Here is a 16,888-nt window from a genome sequence, read left to right on the forward strand (position 1 = left end):
AAAGCTCATTTTGGAGAAAACGGTGAATAAATCACGCAAGGATTGGGCGACAAAGCTAGATGACACACTATGGGCTTACCGAACGGCATTTAAGACTCCCTTAGGGATGTCGCCGTATCATTTAGTCTATGGAAAAACTTGTCACTTACCTGTAGAGATTGAACATAAAGCTTATTGGGCTATTAAAGCAATTAATATGGATTTTAATCTTGAAGGTGGAAGGAGATTACTTGAGCTGAGTGAATTGGAGGAACACCGGTTACATGCATACGAAAATGCCAAAATTTATAAAAAAATATCAAATATTGGCATGACAAGCACATTATTCCTAAACAATTTCAGGTAGGGCAAAATGTGCTTTTATTCAATTCACGCCTGAGGTTATTTCCAGGAAAATTGAAGTCAATGTGGTCTGGACCATTTGAAATCACTCAAGTATTTTCCTATGGAGCGGTGGAAGTGACAAATTCAAGAAATGAAAGGTTTAAAGTCAATGGACAACGATTGAAACCCTACTTGTCAGGTGAAATCGTACCCAAGGGGCTTATATGTCTTTTGGACGAGCCCTCTTCAATTTAAGAACCCTAATATGTGAGTCGAACCAACGACTATAAACAAGAGCGCTAATTGGGAGGCAACCCAATAATAATAGTATATTTGTGTGTATTTTTGTGTTTCTTTTATTTTGGTGTGATTTAATTGACTAATTAGATGTATTTCACTTGTTTGTAGGAAGTACGGGAGTTTTATCATCCATCTTGGAGGTGCATTTGAAGAACATGTGTAAAAATGGAGTTTTTCTTACCAAATTGTGTTTTAAGTGTTTAAAATTCCCATGCATGTATATACATTGTGCATTTTAAATATATTTAAGTGAGTTGCGGTGATAACATGGTTATAAATGCTCATGGACTCATTTGACATGCATGTAATGCCCAAAAATGCCATTTTGATGTAAAAATGCAAAAAAGATCAAAGAACCTCACACCTCGATTTTCAATGAAAAGGTGTTTGATGTGTTTTGAGAGGTTGGATATTGTGTTTATGGTATATTACATGTGTGTGGGAGGTTAGAATTGATAAAAAGTTTGTCCAATGTGAGATTTGGAATTGGCCGGAAAAGGGAGAAAAAGTTTGAAAAATTGCAGTTTCTGCAATTATTGCAGAGAAATGCGGATCCGAGCTCGGATCCGAAAAAGCCAGACAGATCCGACCGCGGATCCATTGATCCGCGCTTGGTTCCATTCCAACCCAGATAGATCCGAGGGGTCGTCTGTGTTTCTGTTGGGACTGATCCGAGCCCTATCGGATCCGAGGCCCTCCAGAAACGATCCGACCTCGGATCCGTTCGCGGATATAGCAGAACCAAAGCCTCGTTTCTGCATTTTTCGAATTCCCTTTTCCCTCTTCTCACCAAAACGCTAACCTCTTCCTCAAATCTTCCATTTCATCCATCACTCATCCAAATTTTGATTTTCAAAACCACAATTCGGGCTGCACCTGATTTCTTCAATTTAGGGGATATTTTGGCGTGTTTCTGTGTCAAATTTTACATCATTATCATCCTCTATCATCTTCCCACACATTTAAGGTAACAATTTGCGAATTTCTTTGACATTTTATAATTTCTTATTTTACATTTTTCTAGTTTTTGGGAATATTATGATAAATGCATATTGGGTGGAATTTCTTGATACAATTGTGCTACATTGTGCTTGAATAGATTGTTACAACTATTTTCATACTTATTTTTGAGAAAATTGTGGATTTGGTGATATTTTTAAAATTTTTTCTCAATTTTTGGGTTTGAGCATTTTAGTAATTTAGACTTGTGAATTTTGCTTTCATTGGAAATATGAACTTGTTCCGAGGAGTATAAATCACTGTTATATTAATTTATAATGACATGCTATCATTAGAGCAAAAGCCCATTGGATAAAAGAGTTTGTTCACAATTAAGTTAAGCACATTGAACCACTTTTACTTGAGATAAATTGCATTTGTTTGGATAAATTGGAACTCATGAGTATGTAAGCTGAGTGTTATTTTCGTGGGAATTGGATTGGAGATATTCTCAAGTGTTTGAGTGTTCATTCTTTCACATGGATATAATTTTCAATTGTTTGGACTTATTATGCATGCCATGATTTCTTTATTGATAATATTCTTTCTAAATGTGGGAATTGGATTGGAGAATTGTTAGAAAGTTTATTTGTTTAAATTTAGGAACATTTTGGCAGGGAGTTTAGCCTTTTTTTTTAAGGGAAAACTCTGCCGAAATTTTCTTAAATTCTTATTTATTATTTGAGAGCAAGTTTAAAATGTTTCTAATACATATTCATCTTGTTTGTGTACAGGCATCATGGCTCGCACAAGAAGGACTAGGACTCCCACACCTTCGTCATCGTCAAGTGAGAAACACACACCCTCTTTGCATGAGGAGTCACCTGAGGAAGAATCTCCTTCGCCAGAACCGCCACCTCGCTCTCGCCGGAAGACCGCGTCTACTAGCCGTGACGAGCCACCTCCGGACTACGATACCACACGATTCACATCGCTTGAAAACCAACAGTGGTATGAAGCCGGACTGGACAAGAAAATCATAATAGAGAAGCACTTGGCACCGGAGGTGGACGGGCATTATCACATTTCTACAACATTCAAGAGACTTGGATGGGAGAACATCCTTCAGTTGCCCAAGCACTACTATCCCAATCTGGTCCGGGAGTTCTACGCTAATGTAGAAAACAAACAGAACTCATCGTCTCATGGGTTCGAGGCAGAAGAGTGGCTCTCAATCGAGATACACTGAGACGCTTCGTCCAACTCAAAGATGAAGGCGAAGATGTCAAATTGACCAAGGAGTTCAAGACTCGAGACCCTTGGCAGGTGGGAGAGGCGGTTGGACGCCTAAAGGGCCAGTATCGAGAGAGAGGAACTGCAAAGAAACTTACAGTTTACGCCGATTCCTTCGAGCATAGGTACCACTTGATTTTCTACCTCTTTGCCTTCAATGTGGTACCAAAAAGAAGTGGAAAATGGGAGCTCCGCAACAGTGATCTCTACTTCTTGGACAAGATGATGCATGGTGTGGGTGCGCAGTTGACCGGTATTCCTCTACCCAACATTATCATCAGTTATATGCGGACCACGGCTCGCATGAGGGCCGGCGAGACTTGTTTCAGATTTCCTCGACTGCTATCCCTCGTTTTTGAGAAGCTCAAGGTTCCTCTTGGAACCGAGAGAGCGGTGGTAACTAGGTCGGCCGAGGAGGTAAATGCTTCTATACTCAAATCCTTGGGTATTTCTACGGATTTTGGAACTGCTTTGATCCGGGACACAGGAGAAGCATCGACTTCCACTCAGCCTCCGCCTCACACTGAACCACAAGCGGAAACTCAAGAGATAGAGGCACAGCAGACTCTTCCTCCTCCGGTTCAGCGACCACCTCCTCAACCGCGCTCCAAATGGCAAGATCTCCTCAATGCCATTTGCTGTATGGAGACACGTGTTGTCGAGCGCATTGACCAGACTGAGCGACTCGACCGACATGATTGCCGTCTTCGTGCGATTGAGGATCATTTCCATATCCGCCGGTCCCCTACTCCAACACCTCAGCAGGAGGAGGGCCATATTGGTACCTCACAGTGTCCTCATGGAGCCGAGGAGGCAGTAGACCCTCGTTCCGAGCAGCCATGATGCTCCTTAGTGGATTAGATCTTTTATTTCTTTATTCTCTTTTCTTTTGTTAAGACAAACTTTGGAATTTTATTTTTCTTTTATTTGAATCATCTTGTGCTACTTATGGTGTTTGGTACCCTTGTTGTCTCATTTTGGGCAGAATTTGGATGATCGTGATGATTAAGGGTTTCAAATTGCATCACCACCTATTTGAGGGAAGTTTCAGTTCTTTTATTTTCCTCTACAATGAGGACATTGTAGATTTTAAGTGTGGGGGAGGGATTACTCTATCTTATGGGTGATTGTGTCTGGAAATGCACGATTTTAGTTGTTTATGGCTTAAAAATGTTGGAATTATATTTGGAGATATTGTCATGAGGATAATTTTTGTGAAATTAAGGTTGTTGGCAGGGAGTTTCATCCATTTTTATGGGGAAACTCTGTTAAAATTTTTCTAAAATATTTTTCAATATTTCATTGCAATTCTTCCAATTAAATGGCTAAAATGTTAAAATTTTAAGTGTCAAATTTTTCCATTGGATAAAATGCTATGTGTATTTTAGAAAAGTTTAATTCTTATTTGGCTTGGAATGAATTATTATGCAATTAGGATTTTTTACATTTTAAAAAGTATATTTGGTTAAATAAGAAAAATTATGCTTAGAATTTTGCAAGATTAATGATATTTCTCATTTTTACTTAATTTTATAAGTAAGTGATTGATATAGTCAAAAACAAGGCCAAATTCTTCCTTTAATTATATTTAGAGGGAAAAAGAAATTGATTGTTAAAAAAAAGAGAAAAAGAAAAAGAAAAAGAAAAAGAAAAAGAATATTATTAATTTTCTACTCCAATGATTCACATACTGAGTAACTGGGGGTTGACATTTACAAATGTCAACATTCTCGTAAAAAGGTATTGGAATTAAGAGTATGTTTAGCAATTTAAATAAGTGAAATGTTGAGTAACCGGGAATTTTCACCTAAAAGTGTTGATTTTCGCGTAAAAAGACGTTTTCACTATTTAAATAAGATGAAATGTGAATAAATCCCTCTAAATTGTTAAGTTTGGGATGAGGAAAGCCATAAAATTGACTATGTGATTTACTTATTTGTGGAATTAGGATAGAATGAGAGAATTGATTTGAATTTGTTGAAATTAAGGCATAATTATTTTTATTTAATTGAATATTATGAGTATTTAGTGTAATCTGAGAAATGGCATAATGATTGGATTCTAGGTTTTTGAGGAATTAAATTTGACAAAATATGTATATTGTTTTATTTATTAAATCATTGAAGTAAGTTTTGTGTAAAATTGCTTGAGGACAAGCAATGATTCAAGTGTGGGGGAATTTGATAAGTGAATATTTAACGTACATTTTGTACAAATTTGACATGAATTTTTGGTATGTTTTTAGAAGATTAAAGCCATATTTGAACTCTTTTGGTGATAATTGCTTAAATATTGTTTAAGGGTTCAAAAAATTGATAAATGAGTGGATTAATGCGTTAATTTTGTGAAATTGTGAAGGTAATTGATGTATGAAATTCATACACAAGCTGAAAGAAATGTAAGGGTCATCCAGAGGATAAAGTACACAAGAAATTGGGAGCAAAAATGTAGAAAAAAGGGAAGAAGTGAAAAACTGGAAAATTGCTCAACACGGATCCGAGCTCGGATCCGTGTGTACAAGATGGATCCGACCCCTCGTCTGTACTTCTGGCGGAGTGTATCCGAGGTCAGGACGATCCGACCTCGGATCCATCATGGGAAGTCCTCGGATCTACTGATCCGGGCTCGGATCAAGTTTCAGCCCTCGGATCCGAGGCTCGGATCTGCCTCTCTCCTCAGCAAGTGGCACAGCCATTTTTCTTTATCTTTCTCATAACTTTTCCAGCTATTTTGAGGGATAGAAATCAGTGGCACATGCTTCTGCAACAAAAGAGAAGACCAAATGAGTGTAGACAAAAAAGAAACATCATATCTTTGACTTCTTTTTACAAACTCTGAATGGAGGAAATTATGAAGTGAGAGGAATGGAATTTCTACCATTTTTTATACAGAAACACAGAGGAGGAGCGAGGATTACCATACGTAGCTAGTTTTCCTTCTTGTAACAAGTTTTCTCTCTAGCTAAGTGTTCTTGGAGAAGCATTTGGAGTTTTCACTTGTAACCATCTTGTACAAGAACATTGCAGGAATTGGAGGGCTTCACCATCAATTGGCTAAGCTTTCTTTTATCTTTCTTGTACTTGTACTTCATGATGTTTTGCATTAATAAACTTGTGAGTTTGATTGTTAAATCATTCATGAGTAGCTAAACTCCTTAATCTAGGGAGTAGACGAAACTTATGGCTAAATATACTAATTGAATGTGATTTACACTTGTTATATCTTGTATTAACTTGTCTACTTGTGTAGCTGTGATTACTTGTTATTGATTGATCACCAATAGCATGTTTATGGTGTTATTATTCAATGAGAATTGGTAGTAACAATGGAAACACATGAGCAGAGCTTAAGTTGTATGTTCATGAAAATAGAGATACACTTAAATGGATTACTTAACATTTCATGAAAGAAAACAGAGTAGTGGTAGTATTTTACCATGAAAATAGGAAAAACTGAACTACTCTAGGCCATTTCATCAGGAGAATGAGATTTGGTAATCTTGGAAATGAATCTCTGGTTAAACAAGAATAATAACAAGAGGTAAATCCATTCATTTGTGTTGATTATGCCATAAGTGGAATTTACATCCCTAGAGTCTTTCTTGAGTAAGAATTCTTCATTTGCATTTAGCATTTGTTAAACTAGATTTGCAGATCATATTTGTAGATTATAGCAATAAACTTTCCCTGCTCAAATTCATTGTAAGTCTAAATAATAGAGAAAAATAAAGGGTCTAGTACTTGTTTCAATTGCTCCTCGTGGGATCGACTCGATACATACCCTACATTACAATTGCGACCTGTATACTTGCAGTCCAACGGGTGTAAAATCGGAATTAAACTTGCATTGATATAAAAATCCCTTCAATTGTCAAAAAAATGAGCCTAAAAAAATTTATCTTTAGTAGAACATTTCAAAAGTTTGCTCCAACTTACTTATTGTGATGCAATGAGATATTTACTATATTATATGGACAAACAATAGCAAAGAATTCAAAAACCAATCACATGAGAAATGCAAAACCGATTCAATATTAACATAAATGATATATGCTTCATAAAACTCAAGTATCATGCTATTATAATTACAAATGCATAAAATTTCACCACTATTTCTTTTTCAAACAAGATATCATCATGTAAAAACTTCTATCCTACAAATTCACAATAGAACTTGCAAGAAAGTTGAATGGAAGGCTTTTTAATTCATAAAAAGGGTACAAAAATTCAGTACCAAAGAATTAGTAAAGGAAGTGGAAGATTCAATTATGCATTATAAAGGAACTAAAACATCAGAATTGCAAAAAATAAATTTTGCATTTAGATTTAAGACAAACTGCACAAAAGGAAAATTGATTTGCAAAAACAAAATAATAGAAGGCTTAATGAATATCAAGGAGATCAAGACAAAATAAATAAATACACCAAGGTAACAGAATAAAGAGGTAAAAAAAGAAAAATGATAAAGGCTAAATAAAATACAGTTAATAAAAAAAATTAAATCCAAATTCGGCAGCGTGAAACAGGGGAAGAATAGAAATAAAAGGAAAATGGAATATACCAGACAGTTGGAGCAGTGGAGTTAAAAGGTTTATTATCTATGTTTCTCCTAAAAAAAAGATGATAATGATAATGAAACATAATCATGATTTTTGAACAATGGAATAAAAGAAATATCCATTTCTGTGCAAGAAAAACATACATTCAATTAATTATAGAGAGAAAAGGAAAAAATACATTAATTGAGCGGAACGAGAAAGGTAGAGAAAAATTAGGATGAAGGAAAAAAAGAAAAGAAAAAACAAAATACTAGATTAAAGAGTTAAAATTGATGGAATAGAAAGTGACAGAATAAATTAGTTGATTTTATGACACCTCTCCATGGTCAACAATAATCATCTAAAACAATAGTAAGAAAATAATTTTAGTTTAATTAATTATAAAGAAAAAATTTGAAGGGAAAAAAGAAAGATGAGGAAAAAAAGGGAGATGAAGGATAAAAGTAGAGGCAGAAAGAGGAAAAAAAGAAGAATTGGGAGGAGAGATATTTATGACTTTTGACTAACCAAAAATAATTGTGGAGCAAAACTTCAACTACAAATAGAAACTTACGCATGTCAAAATAAGATACTATACACTTGGCAAAAAAAGAAGTTGCTACAATAACCTCTCTTTCTTTTTATAATTAATTATAAAGAAAAAATTTGAAGGGAAAATAGAAAAATAAAGAAAAAAGAGGGAGATGAAAGTTAAAAGTAGAGGCAGAAAGAGGAAGAAAAGAAAAATTGGGAGGAGAGATATTTATGACTTTTGACTAACCAAAAAAAATTATGGAGCAAAAATTTAACTACAAATAGAAACTATTTAGTAACCTTGGCAAAAAAAAAGAAGTTGGCAAAAAAATAATTCAGCTATACAAAATAAGAAACTATACACTTGGGAAAAAAAAAAAGAAGTTGCTACAGTAACCTCTCTTTTTTTTATTAATTATAAAGAAAAAATTTGAAGGAAAAAAGATAAATGAAGAAAAAAAGAGGGAGATGAAGGTTAAAAGTAGAGGTAGAAAGAGAAAGAAAAGAAGAATTAGGAGGAGAGATATTTATGACTTTTGACTAACCAAAAAAGTGGAGCAAAAATTCAATTACAAATAGAAACTGACACTCGTTAAAATAAGAGACTCTACGCTTGATAAAAAAAGAAGTTGTTACAGTAATTTCTCCTTCTTTTTATATACAAGGTAGATGTAAGAGAAATTATGAATGTATTATGGTTTTTTCAAAATAGAAACATTTACCAGGACCTATGCACCTTTAAATGCCCTTTAAATGTATGTATCCGCACCTTTTGTTACGCTTCCATAATGTGATATTGTGATAATATTATTTTTCTTCCATTTAATGCCTCCGGACACGTTAATTATGCCCAGCAGCCAAGTGGATAAATCATTAAATTCTGCATGCATGCGTGGAAAATTCAATGAGTTATCTACTTCGATTATACATTGTCCGCCAGCCTTGTGGGGTATATCGACTAGGAAGAAACGTTGGAGGTTTCGACCCAAATTGCAGGTCAATGCTTTCAGTACCGTCGTACAAAGAACTGAATCGGCAGGTCGACAATATTAATTGTAGAAAATGACCTTCAACAGCATATATAGTGACCTAGTCCATTAAGGGTTTAATTAGCATGTGTCCGATAATGCTTATTTTTACTTTTACAGTGTCTAATCAATCTTTTCGTCGCAAATGATATATCCAGAGCATCTATTGTAGCTTTACAGCAAATGTTTTCTTTCCTTTTAAAATGACAGTTGATGTTCTTTGATTCGTGTGGCGCGTGTAATGAACAATGTTAGGAAATTGACTTAATTTTTTTTAGATAGATTTCTTATTTTATATAAAAGTTATTAGTTTCCTAATTGATTTTAATTACTTGAAGTAGTTGTCACGAAATTTCCTATTTTATTTAGAATTAGACGTTATTTCCTATTCTGTATAAGTTTAGGAATTAGAATTGGTTTCATGTTGTTGTTTGAGTTTTTAACGAAATAATATTCCCTATAAATAGGTAAGTTGGCATACTACACAAGGGGACAGACAAGGACACACAAGAGGCGTTATATAATCTTATACATGGGGTGAGAGATGGTATACAAGGGTTGGAATTTGATTCAAGTTGTATTCTTGTATAGAATTTTCCTCTTATAATAAGGAACAAATTTCTCTCTGTGGACATAGACTCAATAGTGGAACCGAACCACATTAAATATTGTGCGTCATTTATCTTTTATGCTTGTAACTTGTTTATTATTAAATTGTTGTGTACTTGATATTTCAATACTTATTTGTTCCGCGCTTGAATTGTAACAAGTGGTATCAGACAATTGCACTTACTACCACTAACTGAAAAGAAAAAAGAAAAAGAAAAAGAACCCCATCACAGATTTTGGACTAATGGTCTCGAAAAATTTCAAGCCTTAATTGTCAATGGCCAAAGAGTGTACTGCTTGCAAAGTTCAGTCCATCCATTTTGCCCATGCTTCTGGAACTTGTTTTTGTTTTTCATCGTGCAACGGATGAAAATGTTAGAAACAATGGAATAAGCTTACGTGTGTGTAACCAAAATTTACTTTAATCTGTATTGTTTCTTCATATTCGTAGAGTGACAGGTGACGAACTTGTGCAATAATAATAAATAAAACCTAACTACCACCTGAAACAGTCAATAATCAATTCTAGTACTGGAGCAGGGACTCTAGGTGTGCAATGAGTTACTTGATTCACCCTGTTCCCGAAGAGTCTGCTTAATCCGATATACCTGAATTAATTATTTAACTGAACTCACTAACTAGTAGACAGTGGTAAGCAGGGTCGTCTCCTCAGGGACTAGAGAAAAATTTATTTCTTTTCAAGTCAAGATTAATGGGGGGTTTTGAGATTAAATGCCAATTAAACAAATTAAATGTAGAAAATAATTAATTGAAAGAAATATTTAAGAGAAACTATAGCCAAGGGTATACTTCAGAAATGGTTCATGCACTGATCATCGATTCACAGATAATTCCAATATTTAGTAATAGATTAGTTATAGTTGTCATGCACGCGATAAACAACCAACCCTTCCTTAATTTTTCGATAGCTAAGGTACGACCTTAGCTATTTCTCTAACCCAAAAACAACCCCAGGTACGACCGTAGGATTTAATTTCTAGATTGCATTAATAATTAGAAAGGCCCAATCCTAACCAACCAACACACTACAAGGGTTCGTTTAAATTAGATCATATGTTCCCCTGACATAAACCCAATTACGCCAATTGCTACTAAGATAGAGATAACGAACAATTACGGATTCAATTATCCCTATTTAGCAAAAATAGCCTATATGGATAATTAATTATTGCGCACTAATCAATAATACACAAGGTCATAGCAATTAAAAGCAAGGAATATATAAATATCAATTAATGAAGAAAATAATTAAAAGCGGCTTAGATCTCACATTAGTTGTTGAACCAATTCGTCAGTTGCCCCCTTAACTAGAATTAGGGGTTTAGTTCCCCATAATTAATGTACAGGCCATGCGGACAAGGTTGGAAGATGCCATCGATTCCTTAATCAAAGCGACGAAAGAAATTGCCCCTCGTTAATTCCGGTCAACCGAAGAAAGAAAGGGGACAATCGATTATGGTGGTTTTCAATTGTTCTCCTAAGCTAACCGTACAGAGAGTGCACACTTTCAATTTTCTTCAGTCAAGCTGTGTTTTCAAACTCGGACCGGACTGGCCAGTCCGACCGATTGAATCGGAAACCGGCCAAGTGTTCGGTCTGAGTTGGTCATCAGAATTGGGAGATTTAAAACCCGGTCAACTCCGGTCAAAAATCGGGTTTGACCGGTACAGAACCGTAAAAACCGGTCCAACAGGAGATTTTGTAAAAAGGGAATTTCGCCAATTTGGTCCCTAAACATTTTCACTTAAACCAATTTCATCCTTGATGAAATATTTTAACCAATTTAGTCCTTGAACTAATTTTTTACTTCCAATGTAGGACTTTTCACTGCATTTTACTCAATTTGAGTGGACCAACGGGGGTATAATTGTCACACTGGTTTAATCTTTTGCAATTAACCGATGAAACAAATTAGATTGAAGGTACTCGGTCTAATATTCGAACAAATTTTGATGGGTACTTGGCAAAATGCTATGCCGTCTCGAATATTACGCTGCTATCTTTGAACTGTTGGTTTAAGCATCCCTTATTCTTATGTCCATCGATCAACTGAAGGTTAAAAAGTGAGCTGTGTTAGTAATAATTGATCCATGAAGTTAGCGAAGTGTTAGTGAGTCGTGTTCTCAACGCTCAGGCTGAAAGCTCTTGAACAAAATTCCACCTGATAGAAACAATACAACCCACATTTGATATTATACAGGAAAACATACAGCTCAACCACAACAAAGCTGAAAAAGACAAAGACCTATGACTTGTTTCCAACTAACGTGCATATATTCGTAGAAATAGCTATGGTGCTCGTCACAACAGCTAGAATGACCATTGCTGCTGCTATTATTCTGTCCCTTCTTGTTGAAATGCCGTGGATATCTCTGCCAAAGGAAAAAAAAAACAAATGGTTCAATTTAACAGCGAAATCAGAAACCAAGAAAACAAGGGCAATTTCAGTTAATCTTTTGTTTAATTTTTCCCCTTACTATCAGCAGAAGGTGGGTTCGGCAATACCTTAAAGCAATTATGCCTGGGAAGATGAAGGCAAGGCAGACAGCAGAAGTTGATCCCATGAACTGAAAGAAGTACCATATACTGGGAATGGCTATTGCGGCAACGTAGGAGAAGCCTAACAAGACTAGAGTAAGAATGACAAATCTCTTGTTATCTGTTGCCAAAACAGCCCTCTTAGGGAACAGAAGTTCATCGATGTTGGCCCTCAAAGAGAAGTTGAGAAGTGGAAACACCAGCATCAAATGGAGCGCATAGCTTAGTCTAACTATGTCATTGAGTAATGAGCTAATTGTTGAACCAGAAGAACCTTGATCAAAATTCACCAGTATGTCATCCATGACCGAATCCCCAAAAAGGAGGTACCCGAAAATGCCAATGGTGAAGTAGATAGCACCACAGAGTACTAATGAGATTCTGACGGCCGAGACCATAGCAGCAGGTTTACCAAGCTCGACTCCAATAGGATGAACTACCAAGCCATTCACCAACAAAATTTGTTCGAATATTAGACAGAGTGGACAAAAGAACCGCATCCATCCATCTAGAAAAGCTGCAGAAACCTTCCGTCCTTGCCGTTGAGAAAATTTTATAGATAACTCTTCAATTTCAAGTCTAGGATCCATTGGACCGTCTTTAATCTCATTGAGATCAACTTTTGCAGATGCAGAACAACTTTTGCAGACCGTCTTTAATCTCTAGAAAGTGGACGGCTGAACAAGATGAAATCTTGACCGAGTACATGATCTGAAACCTGAAGAATAATGGGAAGAGCCCCTTGCTGTGAGAAAGTGGGCATAAAGAGAGGGAGGTGGACGGCTGAAGAAGATGAAATCTTGACCGAGTACCTTCAATCTAATTTGTTTCATCGGTTAATTGCAAAAGATTAAACCAGTGTGACAATTATACCCCCGTTGGTCCACTCAAATTGAGTAAAATGCAGTGAAAAGTCCTACATTGGAAGTAAAAAATTAGTTCAAGGACTAAATTGGTTAAAATATTTCATCAAGGATAAAATTGATTTAAGTGAAAATGTTTAGGGACCAAATTGGCGAAATTCCCTTGTAAAAAAAAGTTCAAACTTTTTTAATATTATGTTTTAACCCCCTAAATTGTGAAAACTTATTAATATACCTCAAATATTTCATACTTTATAAATATTGTCCTAAAATTTGATGTTATTTTTCAATTAAATCTATAATTTTAATTCTAAACTTGTTAATGTTTATTAAATAATATAAATTGTTACTTGATTGTTCTAATTTCTTTGTATTTTCTTGTTAAATATATTTGAAACATCAAATATATATGAATATACCTTTATTAATATCAATATGTTATTGGATATTTTATATACAATAATTTAATTTTTAAATAATTTTTATTTATGATATCATCCGGTTCGACCCCTATCGATCTCCGATCGAACCCATTGACCCCTGACCCCTGACCTCGACCGAGGTTCTGAAAACATAGCAGTCAAGGCCAGAGTGAAAAGCAATTCCAAAGGTCCACAATTGCGGCTCCTCTTTGCTTTCTTTCTTTCCTCACAAAAACAACATACGAGAGATTGCTTTGCTTGGTTTCTTCAAATCAATTCACACAAGATAGAAAAACCAGAATACAAAGTCAACAATTGCGGCCTTCTTGTCTCTTTTCCCGTTACAAAGCCACGGCCAGCCTCCTTTTTAAGAACAAAGAGAGCGAAAAAGGGAGAAAAACCTAAGCCAGACAAAAGGTAAAAAATTGTTTTCAGCCAGCCCGCTCTCTGGAGTCTAATACCATCCGAACTTCCAGGAGGGGTTTTTTTTTTCCTATCGGGAATTGGTCTTTTTCAAAATTAAAACGAGACTCCCTAAAATAAAATAAAATAACGTCTATTACAATCAAATTTCCTCAGCTTCTCAAGGGGGTCCCACATGTGACAAATCCTCTTAATTTCGATTTTAAACACTTTTCAGCATCCAGTACTGCAATTGGTATCAAAACAAAATATCAGTAGAATCCACCCAATTACTGAAAATATTTAGTCAAATAAACGTGCATTAATGCCCAAAATACCCCACTAAAATACACCCTATCATAGAGCCATTCAGTTTAAAGTTTGAACCAGGGCAGAATTCAGAACCAAATAAAAAGATTAATTCTAATTTTTACCCTTCAACCATACTTATAATTTTATTTTGATCCCTGAACTTCGCAATGAGATACTTCAGTTTCTAAAGTATGAAATATGTCCCAAAATATGGACACAATAACAAAAAAAAAAACAACTAATGCAGGCCAATTCTTGAATGTTTTTAAATTTAAGATAGTCTTCTCTCAAATTCCCATAATTTTAATTTTATATATACGAGTTTCAATTGTAAACATCAATTTAAGCACTCGTGATTTCTATAATTCTACTAGTCAAGACTAAAGAGAGTAAGTTTCGACTGGACTAACATGAAATGACTTTCTAATGCCAAGTGTTATTCTATCCTTTTCATATTTCTTATTTTGTATCCTCTTTGGCCTTTATACTTCGGAAAAGAAAGGAAGGTGTAAGGAGTTGTTTACTCCGTGAGCTGGCCAGAACATTTGATTACACAAAGTTGGTAAACAACTATTGCATTGAGCCAACTTACATGTTGATGGATGAATGATACCATTGATCAAGCTCTTATTCATGTTTCACTCTAGAAAAAACAATTATTACATTGAGCCACGTAAAGTATTGATTGAGCTGGTTTTTAAATTCAGAGGCTCAACATTGACTGCCTGTCTAGGATTGAGCAGCACCTGCAACCTCTGCCATAATAACTGCGGCCACACAACAACCAAAGCGGAAATATTCTTGAATAATATAATAAATTAAATCATAAAAATATCATCGTTACGATAGAAATAATATATATCCACTAGAGGTGGCAAAATGGGCGGGATGGGCGGGATTTACTTGGATTTGAGATGGAACCGAGTCATATGGGTTTGGGCCCAATTTTACCCATATGTGTTTTGGGACTAATTTGGGCGGGATCACTTTGGGATGAGTTTAGATTGATCCCGGCCAATACCCAAATATATTTTCTACATATTTTTTAATTCATTTTTAATTTTTTATATAACTTTAATATTTTTTATTTATTAAACTTCTTTTAGTTTTATTAAATAAACATGCAAGTGCTTTATACTCAGAATTCCCACCAAAAATTGGATTAACAAATAAAGGAAAAGATAGATATACAGCCATATTCCAACATATCTCAAGATGGCCAAGGCACTTAGGATGTTGAATATTTATGCCCATCATTGTCCAAGGATGATAGGTCTAAACTGACTGAAATGCTGCAAATTCTTGTGGATAATGACTAGGAAGACTGCTAGATTATATTCGATAGTATGACTATAAAAATTGTTAAAGATAATTTTTGAATCTAAAACTCCGTTTGGATTGGCTATTTTTTCAAATACAATGTTACAGTAATATACAATAACTCAAAAAACATCCCATCCATATTAGTATATCAAATATTTCAAAAAAATTTTATAGTAAAAATTTTTCATATGCACTGTTACAATAAAATATTTCAAAAACACCCCAAAAAATAACTAATCCAAACGGAGCCCTTGCTATTTGAGCCCAATGGTACCCAAGTATTTTCCAAAATTTTCCATCAATTAATGGGTACAATTGGGATTTGTTCCATTTTAAACCCAATATCAAATTCCAGTACCCATCCCACCCAAAGTCCCCATGGACATGGATAATCCATTGAAACTTGGGACAAATTGCCACCTCTAATATCCACCATAATCACAACGGCTGCCACAGCCATGTTCTCCATAATCACCATTAGGGTAACCTCCATATCCACCCCCAGAGAATGACTTTCAACAATACAGACCAAGTCCATTTAGAGTTGAATTCGTGTCAATCGAATCGCGTACGCTCATTTTTAATCTTTTTACTTTTGCATTCTGTCAATTTTTCCCCGGCATTTGATACTTCCATAGTACCTATTTTAGTTTCACAGTAAAAGAAGGTGAATTGTTCATGTCTCTTATATAATATAATTTACTTCATTTTATACTGTTTCTGAATATAGAAATGCCCAATTAAGCTAAAACTCTAAATCAGGGCAGAATAAGAACCAAATAAATTGTGTCAATTCAGCTTAGGCTTCTATGCAAGTATGTACTTAATTAGCAAAACTCTCTTTGGTACAAAGATAGTCTCAAAGCGCACTGTTGTGCCCCTTTTCTGATGGAAAAAAAATATAAAGTATCGTTTCTGGAAAAAAAAAATAAAAGAATGGCTTTGGAAATGGTTCATGGTTTGAAAAACAAAAGGCCAACTATGGGGTTCTAAAAATGCAACGATTTGGAAAGACAAAAAATAGGCTAGAAGAAAGAGTGTTTAGTAAAAGTTATAAATTGCCACCCGGTATTGTATTATATGATTCATCAAGTTACCCAAAAAAATTTGCAAAATAATATTTTAATTGGAAAAACAATAGGAAAAAGAAACATTTTCTAAATGATTTCAAATTTTTGAGAAAACCAAGAGACATAGGCTTGGCAAGTCCTGTTGTGAGGAAGGAAGGTCCAGGTATTAAGCCCAAGTACCAACCTACACGTAAAATCTGATTGCAAGGTTTAGTAGAAGCATTCTTCCAACAACCCGTAACATATCCCAATTTTGGCATATCGCCTTGGACTACAATGGTTTAGTAGAACGGGCACAAAACCTCAAAATTCAACAACCCGTCCAATCCGTTCATTAATTTGAAAGGATGGATTGGGTCAGTTGGATTATGGG

At 35.0% G+C, this 16,888-nt stretch overlaps 1 protein-coding gene across 1 annotated transcript; it reads right to left on the reverse strand.

Moving 5' to 3' along the window:
* Positions 1-11,710: 11,710 nt before the first annotated feature.
* LOC113736427 (amino acid transporter AVT6C-like) lies at positions 11,711-12,922 on the reverse strand. The gene is made up of 2 exons (XM_027263383.2): positions 12,091-12,922; positions 11,711-11,957 (listed from the first exon to the last, which is right to left on the reverse strand). The coding sequence occupies exons 1-2, from the start codon at positions 12,711-12,713 to the stop codon at positions 11,831-11,833; spliced, it is 750 nt and encodes a 249-aa protein (XP_027119184.1). The 5' UTR covers positions 12,714-12,922; the 3' UTR covers positions 11,711-11,830.
* Between the last annotated feature and the right edge of the window lie 3,966 nt (positions 12,923-16,888).

Source organism: Coffea arabica, chromosome 3e, assembly GCF_036785885.1.
Source record: "Coffea arabica cultivar ET-39 chromosome 3e, Coffea Arabica ET-39 HiFi, whole genome shotgun sequence".
In the NCBI taxonomy this organism is placed as follows: Eukaryota; Viridiplantae; Streptophyta; class Magnoliopsida; order Gentianales; family Rubiaceae; genus Coffea; species Coffea arabica.